Here is a 23,881-nt window from a genome sequence, read left to right as displayed (position 1 = left end):
CACATCAAACTTAGGATCCCTCGGATTAAGAATTGATCAAGATGAGAGGAAGCAAGCTGCTTTAAAAATCCGTCATTCGTCCGGCAAACGTTCACTTCACTTGTATCTCGCTTCACTACACTGTGTAGATCCGATCGCTTTTGCTGTATGATTTTACAAAGAATAAAGAACACCTACAAGACACAGATCAGGAGAGAGGTTTTATTGAATAGTCCACGATGTCGCAGACGGGATAAAAGGTAAATATGTACGGTATGTATACATCGACATCGCGAAAGAAAAATCTTGCATTCTGCCATTTATACTGTGTGTGTCACACAATTTTACATAAAATGTAGCGATGCTCCTGCATCTACAATGTAAGAGATCGAATCATTTGTCGACTAAAAGAGATCGAATCATTTATCGACTAAAACTCAACGCGAGATGATTGTCCTTCTGATCCTTTGGGTGAATAAAGATTGAAGATTACGATATTAAATTTTGCACTGATTCGTTATAGCTCGCATAGATTTAATGGATTTATAAGTTACTCAATAAACGAAACACAGGACGATGTCTTTTTCTCAGCAGTTTATTGAAACCTCGTGTTACAAGATAAGACTTAGCAGCAAGACTTTGATCATAGGCGTGCATGTGAGTTTCGGTATGTTGTGTACGTAATGTGATGCGTGTTCCGTGTGATAGAGTGAATAGATATGCGAATATGTTTACAACAATCAAGAATGTATTCGGAAGGCCGCGAGCGAGACAAATATGATTACAATACTATTTCATTATCGATTTCACCTCTCCTTGTCGACTACACGATCCAACTACGCTTCTCAAAAAGTACTCTGCAAGTCATTTATTAAAAACCATAAAATTTTTTTACGCACGGCTCTTAGTTCGTCCAAAAATGCAAGGATACTCGAGACGAGTATAGTGCAAAAGTATTTTTGATCCGCGTATTTCCATGGATTTAACAAGCTGCAGTATATCGATCGGCGCGTGATCTATCTTAGTAAGACTTTTCCCGCGTAATTATCTTCACCCACGCACTCCCGATCCCTTTTTCTCCCTCTCATCCGCACGCGCATACACACAGAGACAATTATGTCATCCTCTCTCTCACGCGCTAATAATCCATTTCCTCTTTCGTTATAACACGTAGGTCACATCGATCGATTAGAAACGACATTGAAGACAATATGTACAGATTGATTACATATATATATATATATGATTAATTTAGTATTATATATATATATATATATATATATATATATATATATATATAATACTAAATTAATCATTAATTTAAACAACGAGAGTTAGTACCTTATAGCGAATACTATAGTGACATTATATGCCGAGCGGAACGATCGGGTCGGTGGTATCGCGTTTAATATTTATTCTTAATGAAAAATTTGCACATGTATTCACAACTAATTAATCCATTTTAATGCATTGCCATGACGTTTACATATTATGCTGCACGAAGTTAATTAAAATACAGTTAACAATTGCCATTTAAATGAAATAATTAGAAAAATAATTATTCTACATTAAAGATTATAATCAAAATTATCGATTTAATCATTTTAATTTTTCAAAGAGAAAAATCCGAATCTTTTTATATTTATAAATTTATCGATATATAGATACATTTCGGTCATATACTGACGTAACAAAATCAATTAGATTTAGCTATTCGTTTATTCTAAAGCATAAAAGATGAAACATTCTACAATAACCAGGCAGTAAGCGAGCAAAAAGATATAACGTGAAGTAATAAGACATTCTCCTGACAGAAAAAAAAAAAAAAAAACAGAGAGGAACACAGAATATAATTTGCACCCGATCGTTCAGCGATGCGCTCGGGAAAAAGTTTGGTCGAATTAATTAAAAGAGAACTTCTCTTTCGTGTATAAATATTTAAATAATCCAATTAGCCACGTTAAAGCGATGAACGACATCTTGGTATGCATTACATTAAAAAAGTTATCCCGGCTCCTTTCGCATCATCCGCGAATATCATTATCTCCGATGTTCTAACAGTTAGAGAACAATATATTCGTCGTATCATATATATAAATTAACAGAATCGATACAGTGTGTATCACATGTCACATTCATACGACGGTTTAAATTTGTTACATCGTCTTTAAAAGTATTTTTCGCGCGATATAGCTCTGGTGCAGGAATATATATATATATATATATTTATATTTATATAAATGTATATATGTGTATTTCTTTTTAAAGCCACAAAGACGAGAGATTATCACGTATGTATTTTATCGCATGCAAAGCTTCTGATTTTTCCTCCGCGATCAAGCATCAAACGACATAAATCGTAACAATTTCAAGATACGCAAGATCCAAATTATATAAGAAAATTCTCAAAAAATTTAAAAAATTTAAAAATTCGATATTGCGCTTTGGTATAATACCATATGTGTACAGACCGTGTTACGGCGCTTCGAGAAACTCGCGCGCGATTATCGGCATATCATCGTCTTCGTCATCGTCGTCGTTGCCACCATCGTGGCGATCATCATCAATGCATGGCCCAGCCGATGGTGTAGTTGCGGGAAATTCTTCCCATGCGACGCAGGCGATCTGCCAAAAGAAACATGCTCGAGAGAGCCATTACGGTGGGTGATGTTTTAGGGGCTTGATGATCGACGCGAGGATTCTCTCCAAGGATCGACCTGGGAGAGCTTAAAACTCGACGACACCACACACAATTCTTGTGGGCACATTTGCAGATCAATATTTTAAACTAATGACTTTGAAAAACTTTGTGCAAAAGAAATTTCGGAATCATTGATCTCCGAATTCCTAAATCCTCGGATGTGTGAACCGTCGAGTGTGACGATCGGATAGATGGACACTGCGGCGAGATTATTTCACGCGATAATATAATTAATTCGAATTTGGTACGACTATTTCAAAAATCGCTTCTCACAAATTAATAAAAATAATATTGTCTAAAAAGAATTTTCGAATTAAATTTCAATTTCTGACTCACGTTAAACGTCAAACAACGCGACAAAAGCTTGTCGTGAGATATTTGACAAATACGATGCAAATGACAATAATGCAGGATATCTGACGTAATTCTCTGTAAAAATTGCATCGCAAAATGTCGTCTCCGAACCAGTTATTAAAACTCTTCGAAAATAAGTACAAAAAAAAAACTTGGGTAATTTGCATCAGAAGATCCTTCAAATGGGAGTAATTCGTAGCTGCGCGGAATCTTCTCGGATTTCCCGGATTTTTTATTTCTCATTACTACGTGTCTCGCCAGTCGTAAAGCAAAAGTAATTAACGCGCGTATTATGTCAAACCATTGCCGTGACGATAAAACAGTTTACGTATTAGACGCTTATATACATATATATACATATATAAAGCTAGCCGCATTAATTCGCACGAAGAATATTATACCTGGATATGTATATGTGTATGTGATCGTATACTTGATGTATTTTATGTACATACGCGCCTCTCTTCAATGTGTGATGAGTAATCTTGTAGTTGCCGTTGTAGAAGCAACAAATTTCGTGCCGGTGTTAATCTCCGCGCCGCGTGCACATAAAACGGAAATTATATCATTTCAAATTATAACATTATATATAATCACTCGCGCGATCGTTAAATCTCATTGTGCAGTGATTACGCTAGTAATCACGTTTATTAGCTACTTGATTATTTTACGTATAATCGATGTAAATTTCCAAGGCGCAGTAATTTCTTTCTCTTTTATCACCGTTACACATTTGCCAATAAGAATTGAGAGTTTGTCATCACTTCGTATTTGTAACGATATTTTTATTCAACACCGTGCTGCGTGATAAAAACAGGCACGCTCCTCCCGATAAATCTCATCGACTCTCGCGAACAAAATCGCGCCCGGTAGTAGCTTCGATGGAAATCAGATTTATATTGGCGCGGATGTGTTCCGCAATTTTTTGCCGATTAGGAAACGGCTGCGTCTGCCATACGGAGATAAACGATTCGCGCCCGAAGAAAAGTTTAGACATTCGAATTGCACGCAAAGGACGCTAAACGATATCGGACGCTATATTTATTCGCCATTTCTCTCTGCGAAGGAGTTTATCGTTTCCTTCGAGTGTCGGCACGACTGGATGTAAAACCTACAACTTGTGTAATAAATGCGTCATTCGTTATCGGAGCATTGATAAAAAATCGAATATTCATGACTCGAGTAGTAGCAAGGTGATCCATGGAGAGGAACGAGAGAGATCCATAGTTCCGAGTTAATAATGCAGCATTCGCGTCGGCTTTTGCGAGCGTGTACGATGACGCGTGTTAAGTAAACAACCGCATTCTGCATTTAATGGGGAATTAATTATCGCGCAGCGCGCGAGAGATGCTGGGCCAGGGCATGTAACCGAGTTCCGCCAAGCCGCGCGATGAAAGCGCGACGAGCCGTTGTAGTAATTTATTATTCCCGTAACGTCTCTACGCGCGGACCAAGTGTAATACGTTAGGGTGTAATTAGTTTAGCCGTCGGACAATCCCCACCCGTAATTTACACCGTGATGATTACATCATCGTCGATTTTTCGGCAACGCCCGGATGTTCGCGAATTTTTCTCGGCCGCTTCGAACGTGGATAATTTATAAGCGGATACGGTAAATACGGTTAATTACGTTGTTAATTAACCTCGCGATTGAAATGTGTGTGTGTGATGCCGGAGGAACGTAATTTTAGTACGCCAAACTTTTCAAAAGGCATGAAAGTTTGATTTAAAAATATCCATTCGTTTTGATACATTTTTTCTGAATGTTTTACATGTAAATGAAAATTTGTAATTACAATTTTAAGATTGTGTTGAATGTATTTTTTTTTTTGTAGAAAAAAAAAAGACATAAATAGTTTTTATTATTTTTGAAGCTTTAATTTAGCAACTATTTATCGCGAAGTAATTGCGACAAATAAATCCTAACAATCACGATTTCGAATCAAAGTACTATTAACAGCGGTTAAACTATTGACGAGAAAAACAAACAAACTCGGCAATTTTCCTCTTTCTCTCGATATGATGACAGACTCTCCATGGAACTAATAAAAAAAAAAGTAAACGAGGAAACTCGCAAAGCTTCCGAGGCAGTCATCATCGAGCTTTTCACGCTCGACTGACGCGTTCCTAGATTTCATCTTCCCTTTTCGAAAATCCCAAAGTACTTTCATCATACTTTCTTACTGTTTCTCTTTTCTCAATTCGCCCTGTCCTTCTCACTCTCTCCCTTTTAATCGCAAAAAGCATCGCTACAACCTCCTTAGAAATGTCGCTGTCCTGTTTTTGCACGTCCCCGATCTTTTCACCTCCCCTATTTCCGTCGGTGGTCTGTTTATCTGTTCTACGATAATTCGGATCCCCCAATATAGAACGAGCCACTTCGTCAGAATTTAATGCACCGTAAAACGAGACTCCATCCTCTCGGTCTCCGTCTCCGCACTTCCAAAGTCGCGACTGAATCCGCTTTATCATTACCGCTGCAGTTGTGCGCGGGCGTACGTACGATTTTGGGGGAGACTCTCGTTCCCGAAGAAATCCGCTCGCGGGATAGGGTAGCCGAGATAAGTAAAGCCGACGAAAGCTTAGAACCCGCTTGATAGAGAAGCTGCATTCTCATCTCTTAATGAGTTTTACCAACTCGTTGCGCCATCGTACTGCATCGTATTACATCGGCAATTTTTGACTTGATCATTATCGTTACGCCTGAGAACTTTATCGCCGAGGAAAAATCCGTTTATATTTGATTCGTTATAAAAAATCAATTAAAATATAATTGTAAAAGTATATATATTATACATGTCTAGCTAAATGAGTTGTAGATTAATCCATGTATCCAAATTATTCGTTATTAAATTCGGAATATGCTATATTGCATTATTGATTTACATGTTCGAAATTAATAAACGAGATTCTAGTTTATAGCTAAAATATCGATTAAATTATTAAAATATACAAATCTGACCATAGATAGGACAACGGAATATTTGGTTATACTAATGCTTCTACGCGTAGGTGTGAATGAACTCGTACATTTAAACGGATTCGCATTATCAAAAAGTTAGCGATTCGCATGAAACACGCGCATGACGAATCGTGTGTGCAATTTTATTTCGAAAAATTGGCAGACAGATACTGAAATAACAAAAAAAAAAAAAATAAAAGAAAATAAAAAAATGGAAAAACAAAGGGTCCAAAAAGAAAGGAATGGTAAAAAATGGAAGAATAGCACCCGTCAATAGAAATTCGAGGCAATCTATTCGGTAATTGAAGCTTCCATTATTTTTCCGATAAAGCTGTGTACAACCAACTCTTTTCGTCGATTCTGTTGTTTCTCACGTTTTCCTGTGTTCCGTAATTTTGCTATTATTCTTTCTTTTTTATATAGATCCATGTTTCTGAAATTATACTTTGGAAAATATGATTTTCTTTCTTAAAAAAAGGGAAAAAAAGGAACGTAAACAATCTTGTGTAATATGAGGATGCTGAAGCGTTGCGCGCTGTAATTTTAATAATAATAACAATATTAAGCCGTTTAATAATAATCATTTCCATCTTTTATCCATGACGAATAATATTTTTCTTTCGCAACAAATAAAATATTTTCAATATATTTCTTTTCGTATTTCGCCTTTACAGTGCCACATTATCCGATCCTCAGAGAATATTCCTTTCATTCAATCGTAATAAATTAGTAATCTACTTGAACATGAGTAATATCAGGACAATAATACGTTTCTCCATGCTCTCACAGTGCATTAAGTCATTAATTACTATTAACGTGAAATCTTACTATCCTTGTACTAATTGTGTACAATGTGCTATATTGGTTAACACATATCTCATTAACGCATTCCGCTTATACAATATTCTACCAATTTAATGCAGGTATATAGATAGTGATCGTGTTAATTATAGTTGATGCAGTTGTGCCATAGTGCCTACGTCTTGGAGATATAAACGTGTAAATTACATACAGGATCAAATATAAAGAAATATTAACAACGTGTTAATCGGTGATGCATTCCTAAATAAAATATGTAAGAACACTAAAAAGTGCATAAAATAAAATAACACAATGTACATTATCTACATGAGAGAATATCAACTTTGCTGCAACATATATTGTCTATATTATAACATTTTCTTAAACGCACATTACAAAGTTTTAAAAAGTATTTTCAATACAGTGGAAAAAATTATATAGAACTTGAGCATGTGTCGGGATACATTTCACAGAATAAAAGGCGAAACTTCCGAATTGCAACCTGCGTTTATCCGTGGCGGCGATTTCGTGTAGCTCGAGCTGTAACAGCGGCTAATCGGGATAAGCTTTAAAAAAGTCACGGTGCCTACAGCGTGCTAAGCGTGCCATTATATCGGATAATATGCGGCCTTCGCGGCGATATACAAGCTTGCATGCGCTTTAATGCATATCGGCGCAATCGCGATGAAATTAACCGGCCGGTCGGCACGAGACCGCGCGTAAAGGCGGATCCGATAAAATGGGCTCCGGTCTTGGTGAAAAATATTTATCGAGCGCTCACTGCGCCCGAGATATTTCGGTCGTTATCGCGGGGCGGAAGAGTTACAGCGCGAACTAACTCGCCCCGTTCGATACGCCGGTCTGCTGCAACAACAGCTGCAATAATAGCGTTTGCCAAGTTGCGATTCTCGAAATTCGCGCGTTGGAAGAGAGATCCCGCCGTCAAGCGCGATTCACCGTCAAAACTTTGTTAGTTGACTGCGAATTATCAATTTGCGAAAGTAACAACATGCCTTCTAGTTTGTACAGTATGATATTTAGCAAGTAAACACCTGTCAAAACTTTCGATGTTAGTTTTAATGACGAACTCTTTTACACCAATTTCACGCAGCATATTTTCCACAATTAACATAGTTAATTAAGCTTTATTAACAAAATATTTAATATTAGGTAGTTAGCGAATCGAAACATGACGCTTCTATTAAAATTTTTCATAAAATAAAAAAATTCTATCGTTACAAAATTTAAACTCATGATTCTGAATGAATTTCGAGATGAACGAAAATATAGTTGAATTAACGCGCACGTTTAATAAAAAATTTCCCATGTATAATCACGTTTCTAACAAAATAGTAATTTAAGATCAAAAGAAATTGGAAGCTTCATTCAAAGTTTATGCTACTTTTGCGCGTACGTGCTATCCAGGAATAGCGATTAATAATTCCGTATCACCACGGCATCGTCGAAATTGTCCCGCCGTTTAATTTCGCGAATCGTGCATCGCAATGTCGCGATGCACGATGTAATCAAGCCGTAGGAGGTGCGTATGTGTGTTGCACAGATACATATATAAGCGCGCAGCGTTCTATACGGAGGAAACTCACGCAACGTGGACGGCGAATATGCACAGCGTCGCACAGAGGGATGTAAAACAGCAGGGGGAGGAAACGGCAGGCAAACGAGAAACGGAGAAATGCGATTAAGCGACAGTAGTCGGCGGGGGTACGTTGCGTGTTGTTTCGATCTCGACGATTGCCATGCGCGACGACAACAAGTCCCCACATCAACGACACATATCCGATAAAATATCCTCTCCACAGTCGTTGATCCTATGCAAATTTCGCTCCCAGCATCACCACCGTGCGGTTATTCCGAAGGATACTCGACGGTCAATCGCGAGATAGCGATTTATAAATAAAATAATCAATAAGAACATCCAATTATAATATTGTCGTGCAATGTTATAAATAATTCAGAAACGTCTCGATTAATCTGATCAGTTATAAATTTAAAAAAAACAGTCTAAAATGGAAGGAATTGACTGACGTTTTCTCTAAACTTTATTATAGAATGATCGTTAAAAATATATATTAATCATCACAATATCTAAATTCATTTGTATGTAACCAACTAAAATTGTTTAAAATTGTTTTAAATGTGAAGGAAACGTATTGCTTAAATTTATAGAATGATTTATTAAAAATGTAGGCCAGCAATGTAAATTAATCTAGGCAGCTCTTTAAACTGGCAGTCTATATTTTAAACTGGCAGTCTATATTTTAAAGAATACAATCTTAGATGTTTCCTCAATTATAAATTGATCATTAAGAATGTCGATCATCATATAACTTACTCGCGAATGTATAAATTAACCTAGCTGTAAATGAAATTTATAGTGACAGTCTAAATTCGAAAGAACAAAATTCTTAAAAGCTTTGCTTAAATTTATTATTATCATATTACATTTTTTTTTTTATTTGCAGTTATAAATATTTGCCATACATCTTGATTTCTTTAAAAGAGTCGGTCCCTATGATTATAAGGGTCAAAACCCTCGAAAATAGAGAATTTTCCGATCTATTATATATTGTACACACAGCGAATAGAGTCAAATAATAAAGGCGTGCTGTTTCATATCTCGTCATCGTCGTCCCATTTTCGTTCGCGTTTCCTCGCGAGAAGACACAATTGTCTTGGCAAACGACAGGATAAGTAGATTAAGCCTTTAAAGCGGTGACATAGGCGGCAATGAGATCAATCGATATATGTGCGCGAAAGAAGAATATACATTTATATATAATATATGTAGTATATAATGTGTGTGTGTATATTATATATATGTACAAAATAAAATACCTAGGCGAACGCCACTTCGCGTTAAGATGTCGCCACCCCGAGCCGGGACTGCCGTACTGCAACAGACACCCGAAACACTGTCATCATATGCGTTTAGCAACTAAAAAAGAAAAATACTTTACCGATCCGATACATGCCGGTAAAGAATATGCAAGGAAACGAAAAAAAAAAAGAAAGAAAAAAAAAAAACGTATCGCTCGACCTACGGCACATCCGAGAAGTGCGACTTTGCCAATCGTCTTTAATCCGATTTTCCTTTTAATTAGAAAAAAATCTTATCATAGAACTTCGAGAAGCATATATGATCAACCTTTTTTATTTTCATCGGAATCGTTATTGCGTTAAATTCCCATGAACAATCGCGTATCAATTTTCCGAAGAGAAATAAACGCGATATCTCGCAATCTTGGTAAAAGAATCGTCGGACAATTTTTTCGTTTATCCATGACGACGTGTAGGATCGATTGCTGTCGGACAAAAAGCACATTACATGATTAAAGAAACGTACTTCAAAACGCGATGCGTACCGCGTAGTAATCCGCCCCGTAAAATAGTAATCCCGTCGCGTGGCAGGAATAACGCTCGGTGGAGACGTAAAATATCCCCTCGCGCGGATCACGCCGAGTGCGCGTCGCTTTTTAATTGTCTTTCGTTCTCGCTGTGGTCTCGCCAAATTGTTTCGTTCTATCGGGCAGATTCCATCGCCGACATCGCAATTTTCTTTTTATGTCGTTCGCGATTAAACGAGCACCAATTTTTTTTTACCAACCATTGTTATTAAACTCGAAAACTCGGCTTGAATGTATTACAGACATTTTCATAGATTGTTTAAAACATTTATACATTTTATTTAATCGGTAAAAATGTTTTTATATTCAAAATTAATATTAAAAGTAAAATATATGATTTTGGAACGTACTTCGGTTTAGCACGCGTAATAACGCAATAATAATGACGAGTCAAAAGTATTTTATTTTGCGCATTTCTCGTATTCGCATTTCGATCGAGCGATATGGCATGCCTTAATGATATAATATATACCAATCTCGCGAGCTGCTCTTGCATCAACGTTAAGAGTTCTCAAGAGTACAATATATGATAACATTTCATGCAGAAAAAACTGCAAAGAAAGTATTCTAATCAATCTATTCCCGTTTATTCGCCGAGTCATTTTTGTAATCGATAATTATCAACTCCTAATTATTCTCGCATGTCTAGCAATATCAGACAGAGATTTAAAAATTCCGTAAGCAAATTATCGAAGCTCGAGGCGCATTCGTTCCATTAAATTTTTTGCTCGATGTGCCTTTATAGATGGGGCTAACAAAGAAGATCCAAAGTATCTAAAGATTTAATATGCATTACGAACAACGACAAACTTATACGTAAATGCAAAAAGCAGCTCCGAGGTGTGATAAATTTTATATATATCTCCGATGTTAGTTTAGTGGAAGAATCTTCCGTAAAATTGACAAAGACAGACACAACGGCATGATGTTGTTGTTAGTCATCAAACAGATGCGAGAACTATTAATCTAATGCACGTGTCCTCCACAGATTTATTCCCAGAAGAAATATTTTTAGTCCATGTTGCGATAAAGAGATAAATCGCAGCAAGCAGAAAAAAACTGCCTAACAGCTTAACGCAGCAAAAAATTTCGGAGAAGCGCCAAAAGTCAAAACTCTCACTATCGTCGACATTGACATATTTCGTTCCGGAAATAAGGCGGCGGGATGTATAGCGTGAACAAACAATGCAGATATCCGTGATGTCACTTCAGCGCGAAATTTCGTCGCTAAATGCGCGATATATGCATCGAAGGGTTTAAATGAAAATCATGAAAATTATTGTAATTATTTCGTGCAGTTAAATCCTCGGTCCCGAATAATCCGCGCGAAGCTGCAGGGTGATTGGAGGGTCACGCGGGTTCAAGAGAGATAACAAAAACAAAACCGATAATGATATCAAATAAATATGCACTTTCTTTATGTAAATAGGCATTTAATTCGAAATCGTATGAAATTTGAACAGGATTATTTATTTTATTTATTTATTCAGAGATTATATCATTTTTTTATGAATTTTATTCAACAAAGATAAAATACAAACTTATATAAATAGTTTTCAGATTGTGTTTTCTATTAAAATAAATGACTATGCACTATTTCTGCCTACTCTTTGGAATATATTTACCGATTAAATTTAAAATAAAAAAAATTCCGTTAAAAAATATACACATTTGCATTTTTTTATGATAACAGAACGACATAAACATAACGACAGCATTAATAAAACTCAAAGTGTAATAATTTATATAGTTCGCGGAGTATTTACAATTTATTTTAACTATCGGATGCAATGTGATCTCTAGAGATACGAGCGAGATTTTTCCGTCACCCGAAATAAAACCCATCCGCATCGACACCTAACATTTCATGTTACGTGAAAGCATTGCGTAAGATATTATTTTAAAATGCCATTCATACAATTCGCGATAAATATTAGCAATTTTACGCCTGGTGCGCTAGCATTCGCAGACTCATTAACACGGCTCGCGTCGTTAATCCCCGATGAAAGAGTAAATTGTTCTCTCAGTTCAATGATTTTAAAAATAATGCTTCCACGGTACGTGCGTTTTGTAAGCGTTACAACACCCGGCGCCGATCTGCTTTAGTGCATCATAAAATTCACAAAAAGTAAAACCCGATAATACGCGCACAATTCAAACATTTTCAAAACTAAAGAATAAAATTGCAGATTATACTTATCGGAGAAAAAAAATCGCAAACTTGAAAATGAAATAAATAAAAATTCAACAATTTAGTTCAGAGTATAAAAACTCCAGAGAAGTTTAAAATCTCAAGATACTAAGCTATAGCAAAAAAAAATATCACGATTGAAGGATGCAAAGAATAATTTGTACAAAATTAAAAAAATTTTAAAGCTTCCAAGAACCGAGTTTCATAAAAATATCCCACGCTAAAACATCACAAGATTCTTTTCGACGTACGCGCAATTCTAATTATACCAAAAGAAAAAGGAGACCATTTCACGAGAAGGCTTGATTAGACTTGTTAGATAGACGTGCGCGTATAATTGAGCGGTGCTCGAGCAAAGAAAAAAAAATTCTCGCGCGAATAGTTCAGGCAACGATTCACTCGGTATGAGACGTCAGTCAGATTCGGTTTGCACCAACGTCGGCGTGTGTTAAGCTGTCTTCGAGCTGACGGGTTAACGTCGGCAGGATGTCACGCGAGGCGAATAAAGCTCCTAGAAGCCTCGCTTCTGGAAATTAACGCGTCACGACTTCATCGTGTTTGATAGGATGCATCTAAACCTCATTGCATCGTAGAAAGGTGCAATGCAACGGTAATGACTATGGTGATGTGCGTACGTCGAATTGCACGATACTCTAAAAGTCACGCAACCCTCTTCTGTAAGCGAAATTCGATTTAATATTATTCGGCTGCAATTTTATGATAAGATCTATTTAGTTTCGAGGTCAATCATGCACTAATTAGGAAGAATATTATTTAATTTATATATAAATTGTACAATCGTTTCTCGAAATAAAGTATCAGAATCGAACTTGACAAGTCTACTTCGCGAAAATATGCGGAAGCACAAATTGTTGAGAATCTGTACAGAATATATATAACATTATATATATTTATTTCTTGCTACGCATGATACGACGAATATTCTATTTTCGATCATGTGAACCGACTACGCTTTCTTTTTATGGCGCAATTTGTTTAATAAAAAGCCTTGTTAGTGAAGCTACAAAAATAGCGTTGGCATTGGTTAAGCTTTCCCCGCATGAGAGGGAAAGATATGGCTTATTCTGCTGATGGTCTACCACACAGCGGGTAGCTACCTTTCATTGAATCAAGGCAGGTTTCCTGTGGTTCATGTTAAAGAATCGGAACTGTAGCCGCAACGATAGATCTTTCCGTACTGTTGGGAAAGAATAGGCGTCGTAAGTACATATATCGTAGCTTGTGGACTTGCAGAGTCTATTGTCGTGAATGGTAAAAAAATCAGGATAAGAAAAATTTCACTGCACCGAATCTCGACTGGCAAGATAAAATTCTGATTATCGATATGTATTAGAATATTACTTTCAATTAATTTTTTTAATTATCTGTAATAATCAGGAAAAATTTTATTTTAGAAAATTTAAACGAAAAATGCTTTATTCAAAATATCTAGAATCGATGTATATATTTTTTTTTTTATTTTTTACAATCTTGCGAGTCAAGATGGATCATTGCAGGTCGACATCACGATATTGACACTACATGTCGTAAAAGAAACACGAGCGCGCTGTGACGAACACCTATATATATATGCGTCAAATAAATGTAACGTAGAATGTGAAGTAGGGTCCGGGGGATCCATCAATCCTGCCTGTAAAATCTCAACAGGATACCCTGAGCTCGAATAATAAAAAACTAGTCATTCATATGTCGTATGTATCATGATAGTATATTGAAGTATTAGAAAGGAAATATGAGAAAAAATCAAACTTAAAAAGAAGTGGAACGGGATGCAAAAGAACAGAACAGAGATGGGAAGAGTAAACGCCAACAAAATAAGATTGTGCGACGGATTCTTGAGAAATGAAATATTAATCGCATTTATCATTTTTATCATGACACCTGCTTAATCCTACTCTGAGGGATATGGAGAATAAACTATTATTGCATTCGTTTAGTAATGAGACAGATTCGGGGAATAATTATTATTACATGTGGCTTTCTCTGTGAGAGAGAAGTCTTTGATCAAAATGCACATAAAACTACAAACAATTTTATCTTTAATAATCAATCGGATACTGAGATCAAGGGCACATATCATAATAGCTAAGAATAGTTGATCTCGTCAAACTGATGCATCCTTTTAAACTCGTCATATAAAATATTAAATAATGCTATTAAGACATTATTAGATTCAAGATTTTAATATTAAAATTTTACTGAAACGTTAACGTTACAAACTAATGCGAGTATATAGGATCAATGCAGTAAATTCTACAAACACGTTATCAAGTCATAGGAAAAAAGCAAGCTTATTTTTGATAACAAAACTACTCACTGCGCTGCAACAGCGCTACGCTCTATTTTTTAAGTCATCTGCGGGATGAACGGTGAAGTTTGAAGGGCCAGCAGCGATCACTACAAACTTAGCTCGTTCCTGGGCTTCCACACGAAAGACTAACCAGATAAATAATCAATTAAAATTACAATAATCTAAGTCGTTTGTTCAAATTGGGAATAATTTTTCAACAAATATTTGATAAAATAATGCAGTAGTTTGCAGTAATTCTTATGTTAACAACTTTTAAGATTTTTGAAGGATTTCAAAATGAAATTTCATAAGATTTTCTGCTTTGGTTTTTTACAATAGTGATGCATGCTATAATGAGAGAACGAGAAGATATAATTTTCGGAGATTTGCACGCGCGGAGTTTAAGGATTTACAAATTATTTTGTATACGTTTTAGGAAAGTAAATCTAACGTGACATGATAATACCACTTGTTAATTTTACTTTATAATGCCATATTTAGCAAAAAGCAAAAAGCAATAAATTAAAAATACAATGAAGCGTATCAATCGTGAAAGCGTCCTGAGTATTTCGTCTTGTAAAATAATCAAGATCAAAAGCTGTGCCTTTTTAATGTTGATAATGCGCGAATTTCATTGTTAATCGAGTTATAAAAGCATTTAATTAAATATGAAAATCAGTCGACGGATCCATACCAAATTAAATTACTCTAATCTTCGCTTCACCGTGTTTTGCTGAAAATTGAAACAGACAGATCATAGTCTGATCAGTTTGTGTCGTTCGCACAAACATCTTTCTTTATCTATATCTTTAATAGCAAAAAGTGAGAGATAAAATAGATTTCTCAAGAAGTAATGAAAAAAAGCAGATAAAAAAGATAGGAGATATAAAACTTGAGAGACTTGATATGTTATTTGAGGAAGAGGGAACAGCGGTTTTAAAATTTTAAAGAAGTATAGCCATTCTTATAAGTGGCTTTACTTTCACATTTTTTAATTAACTTTAAATTACAAGGATTTGGGGGAAAACACTGTATCAGAAACTAGAAAGTTTCATTTTCAATCGCAAAGACGGGACAAGGAGGTTATAATTACCTCTATATGTGTCACTAGCTAGAAAAATAAATGAATACAGCGGGATGAATAGATGAAATGATGAAATGTGCTACGGTAAAGCGCTACATGAGACTACGAAGCAGATTTGGAAAAGTTAGAAGCATTTTGTCACATAGTCTCCATAGTCCCCCATACAATTGCTCCCATCTAAACGTAAAATTGATAGCACAATTATCATCGTGATAAAAAAATTGGTATCTACGTAATGCGTCTGCAAGATACTTCATTACTAATATAATTTATGTGATATCTGTTTAAGATTATTGCGCATTGACCTGTGAAAAGAATTTCATACTTGACGTTAAAGTATAGTCGCCACAACATCTTATTAGACTTTATATCTAGTTATGCTCACAATTAGTTATATAAATAAATAATTTAATTTAATTATCTTATTGATGTCAATCATTTATATGTGAAAGACATCTTTTTAAGCCTATAAATAATATTTTAAATAATAGTTTTATAAACTACCAATCATATATATATATTTCTCGTGATCTATAATATGCTAATAAATATTATAAATCTTTGCAATGTTTTTTATGTACTTACTCCTGTCAATGTTGCGTTGCAAATGCGCAGCCACGCGATGTCTAGCATCGTTGAACTCCAGATGCAACCCAAGTCGCAGCAATGTTGGATTTTGTTCTACCAATTGCGTGATTTCCATCTCGATCTTGTTACCCAATACTTGCGACCTCTGAAAGATAATGTAAATATTAAGATTTCTTGGTCGTTATTTTTATCATAGAGTTTTTGACATAATTTTATACAATGAACTACCTGATTCGAACATCGAAATTCTTCAATGGATTTTGTCTTAAGGAGAGACCTGATCAGCCTTACTATCACAGGTGGGCTTATGAAATTCGTCTCCACGCTGAAAAGAAATTTTAATATTGAAACAATAAGAAGTTAGTAGCACACAAATTTTTTACGCGAAAAATCATATATCAAATACACACTTGAGTACTTTGAGTGTCGAATTCTTTTCTAAAGCATCAGCCAGCCGTTGTGCGGTCTTGTCGTTGAGTCCAACGTTAGTTAAACTTAGCGATTCAAGATGTGTGTTCAGTTCCAATCCTTCAAACAACTGTATGAATTTTTCGTCCGAAATATTCTACAACAAAACATCATTGCCAACTCAGAATAAAATATATAGTTCTCTCTACAAAAATATTGCCAATCGCTGTTACTTACTTTAATATTGTTCCAGTTTAAGTCAGTCAGAGTAGAGTCATCATCTCGCACTTGTTTAATAGTAGCATCGACATCCGTGTCGTTGGGCGGCTCCATCGGATAAACTTTCGGTTGACTAGCTTTCGTCACTCCATCCCAGCCGAGTCCGACTGGTTGTCCAGAATTCAGTAGAGATGCATGATATTGATCCTGATTCATCATAGAATGGAATCCAAGGATAGCTGAAAAAAAGGGATAATTTTACATAATTACATATCTTTCAATTCCAATACAAAGAATTCTTGGAAATGACCGATCTTACCAGCAAGATCAATAATTTCTTCTTGGGTGGCAGTCGAAAGTGCTTGTTCATATTCCTCCCCGAGATCTATCGCGATTTGCTCGTCTGCTTCCTTTTCTTTTATGTTCTCTTGTGGTGGTGGTACCCACTGAAACGATACAATGAATATAATTAATACAAATATTGAACAAAACTGCACACTGACTTTCTATACATATTTTCTTTCATCATTATAATTTCGGATTTCAGATCTTTACAAGAGACTTGTATTAGATTATTATAAATATTATTATATCATCTTTTAAATGATAGAAGAAACTACTTTTATAATCTGTAAACTCACTTTTTTTCCTCTAATTACACCAGGTACATATGGTTTCAATTCTGGAATATCAGGTGTCTCTAGAGCTTGCTTGTTGATATGTTCAATGAGTTTCTTTCGATTCAGTGGCCCTGTAGGACTCTTGTTACATTCGTAACTGCAACGTTGCGAAGGAGGCATAAAGCTGTCCTATGAACATAATTTAAATTCAGTCATTTCTAAAAAACAATGATAAAAAAACACCAAATTACTAATCATGTAAAAATGTAAATTATCAGACTTACATCAGGATCCACTTCCTTGGCCAATATATTTAGTTCTTCTGGCGTGAGCTCTGCCAATAATTGATCCACATCAATGTCATCATATTCGCTCAAATCCTTGCCATACAGCTTGGCTGCTGTCGTCATGGTAGTTGTTTTGGTTGATGAGGAAGTCTGTAAATCGTCCCATGGCCGTTGATCAACAACCGAATGTTTTCTCGACATTTTATAAAATACTCTAATATATAATTAAGTGTAAAGGTTCTTGAGTATTTCAAAAAGCTGCAATGTATTATTCAAGAGCGTTCTAATTATGATAAAGATTTATCTCTACTGTATAAAAAATTATACAGTCAAGAAATGCATCTACGGTCTTGCCGTTATAAATAAAGGAAAGACCGCGCGTTATTGACGTTTCGGACTAATGCTAATTATCGCGGCGCCCGTCTGTCGTGCCAGATTCAATTATTCAGAAGAAAAAAAGATGATCGATACGAGGCGCGACGCTCCGTCAAAGAAGACTGGCGACACGAGCGATTTCTTTTATCGCGGAAGCGTTATCGCCGAGTGCCGACAACCGTACGTTCGCGATCGACTACTGATCCGATCGCGTCGATCATATGGCACATTTAAATTCGGCGAGCGTCCAACGCGGCTGATGCCCCCTGACCCAGATAATTCGGGATCGATTTTCATTGACAATTCGCGTGCCAAATCGGTGACGATGACCAAAGCGAAATCGCCCCGCCGTCGCAGCCACCGCCCGGCTGACAGACGGGATGGGCCCTCCCTTCTTTGGGACTCACTCGATGATGATGATGATGGCAGAACGCGACCTTGCGCCGGTGCGTGCCGTCGCCGGGTGCGTGGATTTGAAGATTAAAAATCCGCTCCGAGAAAAACGCCTGCTTCGGATTCTCGACAATTTCACTACACGATGACGTACGGACGCGCGCGATTCACTGACCAACCTACTAGGTCGCGGCAGCGCCCTTTTAACGCCGACAATGCGATTGCGTGAAGATCGAGTCGATTACGCGCCCGTCCGATGCGACTTGTCCAGATTCTGAGATCTTTTTCAAAAATGATAAGTGATTCTTACTCGGTACAGATGGACCGAAGTTAACCGGAATTGTAGTCTTTCTTTTTATGTGATTATGATGATACAGCACGATTGATGCAGTTTTGATTGTGTCGTTTCGACATACACATTACATGTGATATGTAGTACTACTATGTATATATATAGTGACTATACGCGATACTGGAAGGTATTACGATGAATGGAGTATACGTCGATGAAAAGGCGGGAGATTCGAAGCAAATCGCATTGAACGATAGATACATTTTAGAAATAATATTGGATATTAATATATGGAGTATAGCAGATAAATACGGATATATGCACTATCTATTTTTTTATTACATTTTACTTATTTGTTAAATATTAAATAATTTATATTTAAATATTTTTTTAAATATTATTTATAAATAATTATTTATATATAAATTATATATAAACAATTATTTATATGTAAATTATATATGCAATTTCTTTAACACAGACTTTATATATAAGTCTTAATTACAGATAATGAAGAAATTCGACAAATATTCTAATCTAAATATTTGACAATTCTTCTTAACTAAAGTTTATGTGTGTACTTTTACTAGAGATACCAGGAGATAATTAGCATAAGCTTTGGAACTATCATGTATTCCTGATTATAAGCTCGATATCAATAATGTTTGAATTTCTCCGGCTTAGATTTTTTATTTAAATTTAAATTATTTAAAAAAAATCATACATTACTTTCAATAATTCGTTAAAAATAATATTGATATGATGTTGCATTACATGTAGAATCGAATCGTTTTTGATTAAAGCATCTCACTTTTTCTGAGCAAAGATCTACAATGCGATTACCCTTTCTCCTAAATTATAAATATCCTTACGACACTGCTCTAGTATTAGAGCTAGCTTGAATATATGATTGCATCAGAGGCTAGAGAGATTGTGACAATACAGAACATTAATCATATATATTAAGTATCTCGAGGTTTTCAGCTTGAAATACTCAATCTCATATCATGTTAATATGCAATCGCATTCTTGTTGCTTTTATTTCTTAAGTGAAAAATGCACTAGTATCTCTATTGGTAACTGATGCCCAACGCATCTCTCTATCACAATTTTAATTCTAGCATTGCTATCAATATCTATTATTCTTATCAGGATGTTGTTTGTTATTTAAAATGCACTATCCATCGTTTAATTTTTCGTATTCAACGTGCATCAGGAGCCGGTACGAATTTATCCGCGTGTGCATCCGGTAACGCGCAAAACCATGCAATACGAGTCATTCGCATAATAATCGAGCCCCGGAGTCCTCGTTTCACAATTGACCGTGAAACCAGCACGTGAATGCAAGTTGCCAAAACCGGCAATTCCCTCCTTCCTCTCGCCGTTCCTCCCTCTTTTTTCCCCGCATCCTGTTCCTCCTACTTCTACCTCCATCACGTAATTCGCCGAGTCTCGACATTGACATAATCGACCTGACTCGCCGCTCAAGGTCACCGTAAGAGTAAGAACGAGGGAGGTGGACTGATTATCAGACTAGGAAAGGAGGTGATGCGAAGCAAGGGGAAGAAAGGGGACTGTGAAAAGGGGACTGATACACGCGTCAACGCATCTCGAGGGAGAGACGCAATGGGATCGCCATCCCCGTTGACGGTCCAGATCGGAGTGCCGTCCGTCGCGCGGTTAGTAGCGACGACAGTCGCTCAAAAATAGCTGAGGCTTCCTCGCTGAGACTGGCACCCTCCCAACAGGCTATACTTGGACATACCCGCGTACACGATTATTTATAGTGAGCGCGAGAGCGCGGCCACTGGCCTTCTTATGAACTAACCAGCCACGACGACCAGCCGAGGAGACATTTCGCCGCCCGTGACCTAGGCCCGCATTAATAACGACACCATCCTTGCCTTGCCTTGCCTTCCGACCGCGACGAGAAACTTAGCACTTTGCACTCGTCAGCGGACGTAGCTGCATCAACACCTTTCTCTCTCTCTTTCTCTTTCGCGATTTCAAATTCTCGCTCGAAACATCTTCTCCTTTGAGATTGTTGATTCTCTTTAAAAGCTTGTTAGCTGCCGAACAATAAGAGTTTCCTTCGTTAATAGTCGCTCTAAGATTTAAAATTTTCTCTCTATTAATTCTTTCATGTTTAACTATGCAAATTTCTAAAACTTGAAATTTTTAGATTCGAATGTTTGCAAGAGCGAAAAATAACATAGAACATGAACAAGAGAAAATCACTGATGATACCACATCTGTCCAAGATATTTTTACCCAAATTTCCGAAATATATATTTTCAATGTTAAAGTATTTAAAAACCAAAAGACACTGTAGAATACAAACTATTTTTCATTAATATCACTAAAGATTACAGAGATTGAGAAATTATTTTTCAGCCATCTGTAATAATTTCATTCGATTTCTCTAAAGTTTGTGAGATTTATTTTAATTATAAACTTTCCAGAGCAAAACCTACAAATTTACTTCCTGATACAGTTTATACGAAGCAGAGCGTTAGAAAACGCAACCAAGTTTTTTTCCTTTCATCTGGTGGGAAAGGGAATCATTCACGCATCTCGCTCGTTTGCGAACAGATTAAATAGTGTCCAAGGCTAATTTTTTCTAACGGCACTTAATCGTTCAGCAAATGTGAGAAGTGAGAGCTGCGAGATCTGCATCATCAAACATAACGATAACTTTCGCGATATATCTCTACTATTTTTTTATTCTTTGTTTTGCTTAACAAATAACTGTCTCAATCTCAATTAACTCAAGAAGAAAAAATTCATCGCCAACAATATTAAAAGATAAAAATGTAAAAATCAAGAATTCAATGATGTCAGAAAAAAATAAGGATCTAATATATAGATATATCTCATTAATTCAAGTCTCAATTATATTGACATGAAAATTCGCATTTTCGCGCATTGTCTTAGTTTCTCGAGCGCCAATTCCCTTTGCTCGACTTTGTCCAACATACGATATTTAAAACATACATAAATCGAGCGATCTTTAAGGTTCGTTTGCGATGTAACGGTCGTTAAACATCGTTTTATACGGCGTAACGTACCGCCGCAACGGTGGTTTCCACGTTATACTACTTGTGTTTATGCGCGTCTAGCAGCTGGCGAAGAGTACCGTGAGAGACATTGTTCGATGACCTGAAGCAATCTCGCTCGATGAATCGATGAACAGATCCAGCATACCTCCGTAATCCATATCCGCGATAATTATCGTTCCATTTTCGATGACTTTTCAATCAGTGCACATGATTAGTTAGTCCTTGGAGAATGCCTAATTACAGCGTGTTCACCGTTGTAATAACAGTAACAACCGTCACAGATCTCGAAAATCTCAGCTTTACGATGCCATCGCGATGTAAATCACAGTCGGACGATTTATATGACGCATCTACACATAAAGTTTATGATAGTCGGCGACGAAACGCGTTCTGCCAAAACCCGTGCGTTACGCAATTTCATTTCGCGATTCATCAAAATATCTTAATCGATAATCCGTACTCTCTCCGCATTTTCCCCCATTATGTCAAATTTTTTTTTTTCGACATAAATCTGCATACGCGGATCCGATCTGGCCTCTCGATCCGATCGAGCCTTCCTCCTCCCCCCATCACGTCTCTTTGTGTACAAACAGATTCCTGTTGGCAGCGCGCCAGGTACATACCCGGCAAGAATTGATAAAATCGACCCGATCTCGGAAATATCTCGCAATCGTGAAAGTATATCGATATATAAATGCCGCGATCTGGGTTATCGTGTCAGCTCTTCAGTTAGTCGGCGACAAAACTGAGCGGATGTGAAACTCCAATTAGTAATTAGTTCGACGTCGCGAGTCTGTAGATTAAGAATGACTGTTAAAGTCATCAAAATAAACGGAACAATTTAATTGATATATATACATAAGTATATATACATGATATATATATATATATATATATATATATATATATATATATATATATATAATATGTAATTAAGATTAAATCATGATCAATTTGTGAAATTAAATCTGGATTAAACTTTAATTAAGATGAAATTAAATTACAATTAAATGCGTACCAGTATCAGATAAGTATTAATCTGTAAATAATAACGATGAAAATATAAATCATAACGGTGCAATTAGATAAAATTTTAGAGAGCAATATATCTTTTTAATGGTAGATTTATATGTTATCTATTTTTATCTTAGATACTCTCTTCCCAAACTATTCAATTATTCGCATTCGATACACGCTTATTATTAACGAAATTGTCGGTTTCCGTATTTAATAGAGATATAACACAGATGTACCAATTTATAGCTCCATCCACTGTAACGTCTGACAGACGTGAATATTTATCAATAGTACTTTGATTTCGACTTCCTGGTAAAAACCCTCCTCCTGTATATAATAATTATTAACATCGGCGACGAAACGTATCGGCAATTTTGTAATATGTCTTACAAATCGATGAATTGATTCATAGCTTTAACCCCTTCTCCAAAAAATCCTCCAACAATCTAGCGCAAATCAAACTTTAAAGTTCATCAATTTATTTGTATAATTTTAATTTTTAACCCTTGAAAGAAAACTTCTTGAGACAATAAAAGTGAAGACTTTTTAACGTCTCGTAAATTAAGAGTAAATCTACAAATAAATTTATATTCCGTTCAACTGAAATCTCTGTTTCGTAAATAACAGATATTTGAGCAATATATAGAGCACTTAAATCAACTTTGACGAGAAGAATTTGCGGTTAGCTAGATCGTGGTCTGTGTATATGATTAGTCAACAGATGTTTGGTCGAACAATCAAGCGCGGTCTCGATATTATACGATTTCAATTACTAGAATAATAGAGCGCCTAGGCATCACCGATAAGCGCAGCAA

The 23,881-nt window shown here is 36.1% G+C and overlaps 1 protein-coding gene across 22 annotated transcripts in view; it reads right to left on the bottom strand.

The window, feature by feature from the left end:
• Positions 1-558: 558 nt before the first annotated feature.
• The window catches only part of LOC126853949 (tropomodulin), a 44,291-nt gene continuing 20,968 nt past the window's right edge, over positions 559-23,881 (bottom strand). For 5 of the 22 annotated variants that reach the window (XM_050600182.1, XM_050600191.1, XM_050600193.1 and 2 more), the window contains 9 exons: positions 17,928-18,080; positions 17,665-17,832; positions 17,343-17,469; positions 17,042-17,262; positions 16,807-16,961; positions 16,625-16,721; positions 16,394-16,541; positions 14,752-14,870; positions 9,221-9,709 (listed from right to left, as the gene is read on the bottom strand). In XM_050600182.1, coding sequence (XP_050456139.1) covers positions 14,767-14,870; positions 16,394-16,541; positions 16,625-16,721; positions 16,807-16,961; positions 17,042-17,262; positions 17,343-17,469; positions 17,665-17,832; positions 17,928-18,080 — 1,173 coding nt within the window. In that variant the 3' untranslated portion in view covers positions 9,221-9,709; positions 14,752-14,766. Of the gene's footprint in view, positions 2,605-9,220; positions 9,754-13,531; positions 13,612-14,751; positions 14,871-16,393; positions 16,542-16,624; positions 16,722-16,806; positions 16,962-17,041; positions 17,263-17,342; positions 17,470-17,664; positions 17,833-17,927; positions 18,081-18,712; positions 18,897-19,008; positions 19,127-20,418; positions 20,440-23,881 lie in introns of those variants that run through there. The other 17 variants (XR_007688046.1, XR_007688048.1, XR_007688047.1 and 14 more) reach the window with 17 other exon arrangements.

This window comes from Cataglyphis hispanica, chromosome 13 (assembly GCF_021464435.1).
Source record: "Cataglyphis hispanica isolate Lineage 1 chromosome 13, ULB_Chis1_1.0, whole genome shotgun sequence".
In the NCBI taxonomy this organism is placed as follows: Eukaryota; Metazoa; Arthropoda; class Insecta; order Hymenoptera; family Formicidae; genus Cataglyphis; species Cataglyphis hispanica.
Note: the sequence above shows the minus strand (reverse complement) of the source record. Positions and strands in the feature narration are given on the sequence as shown.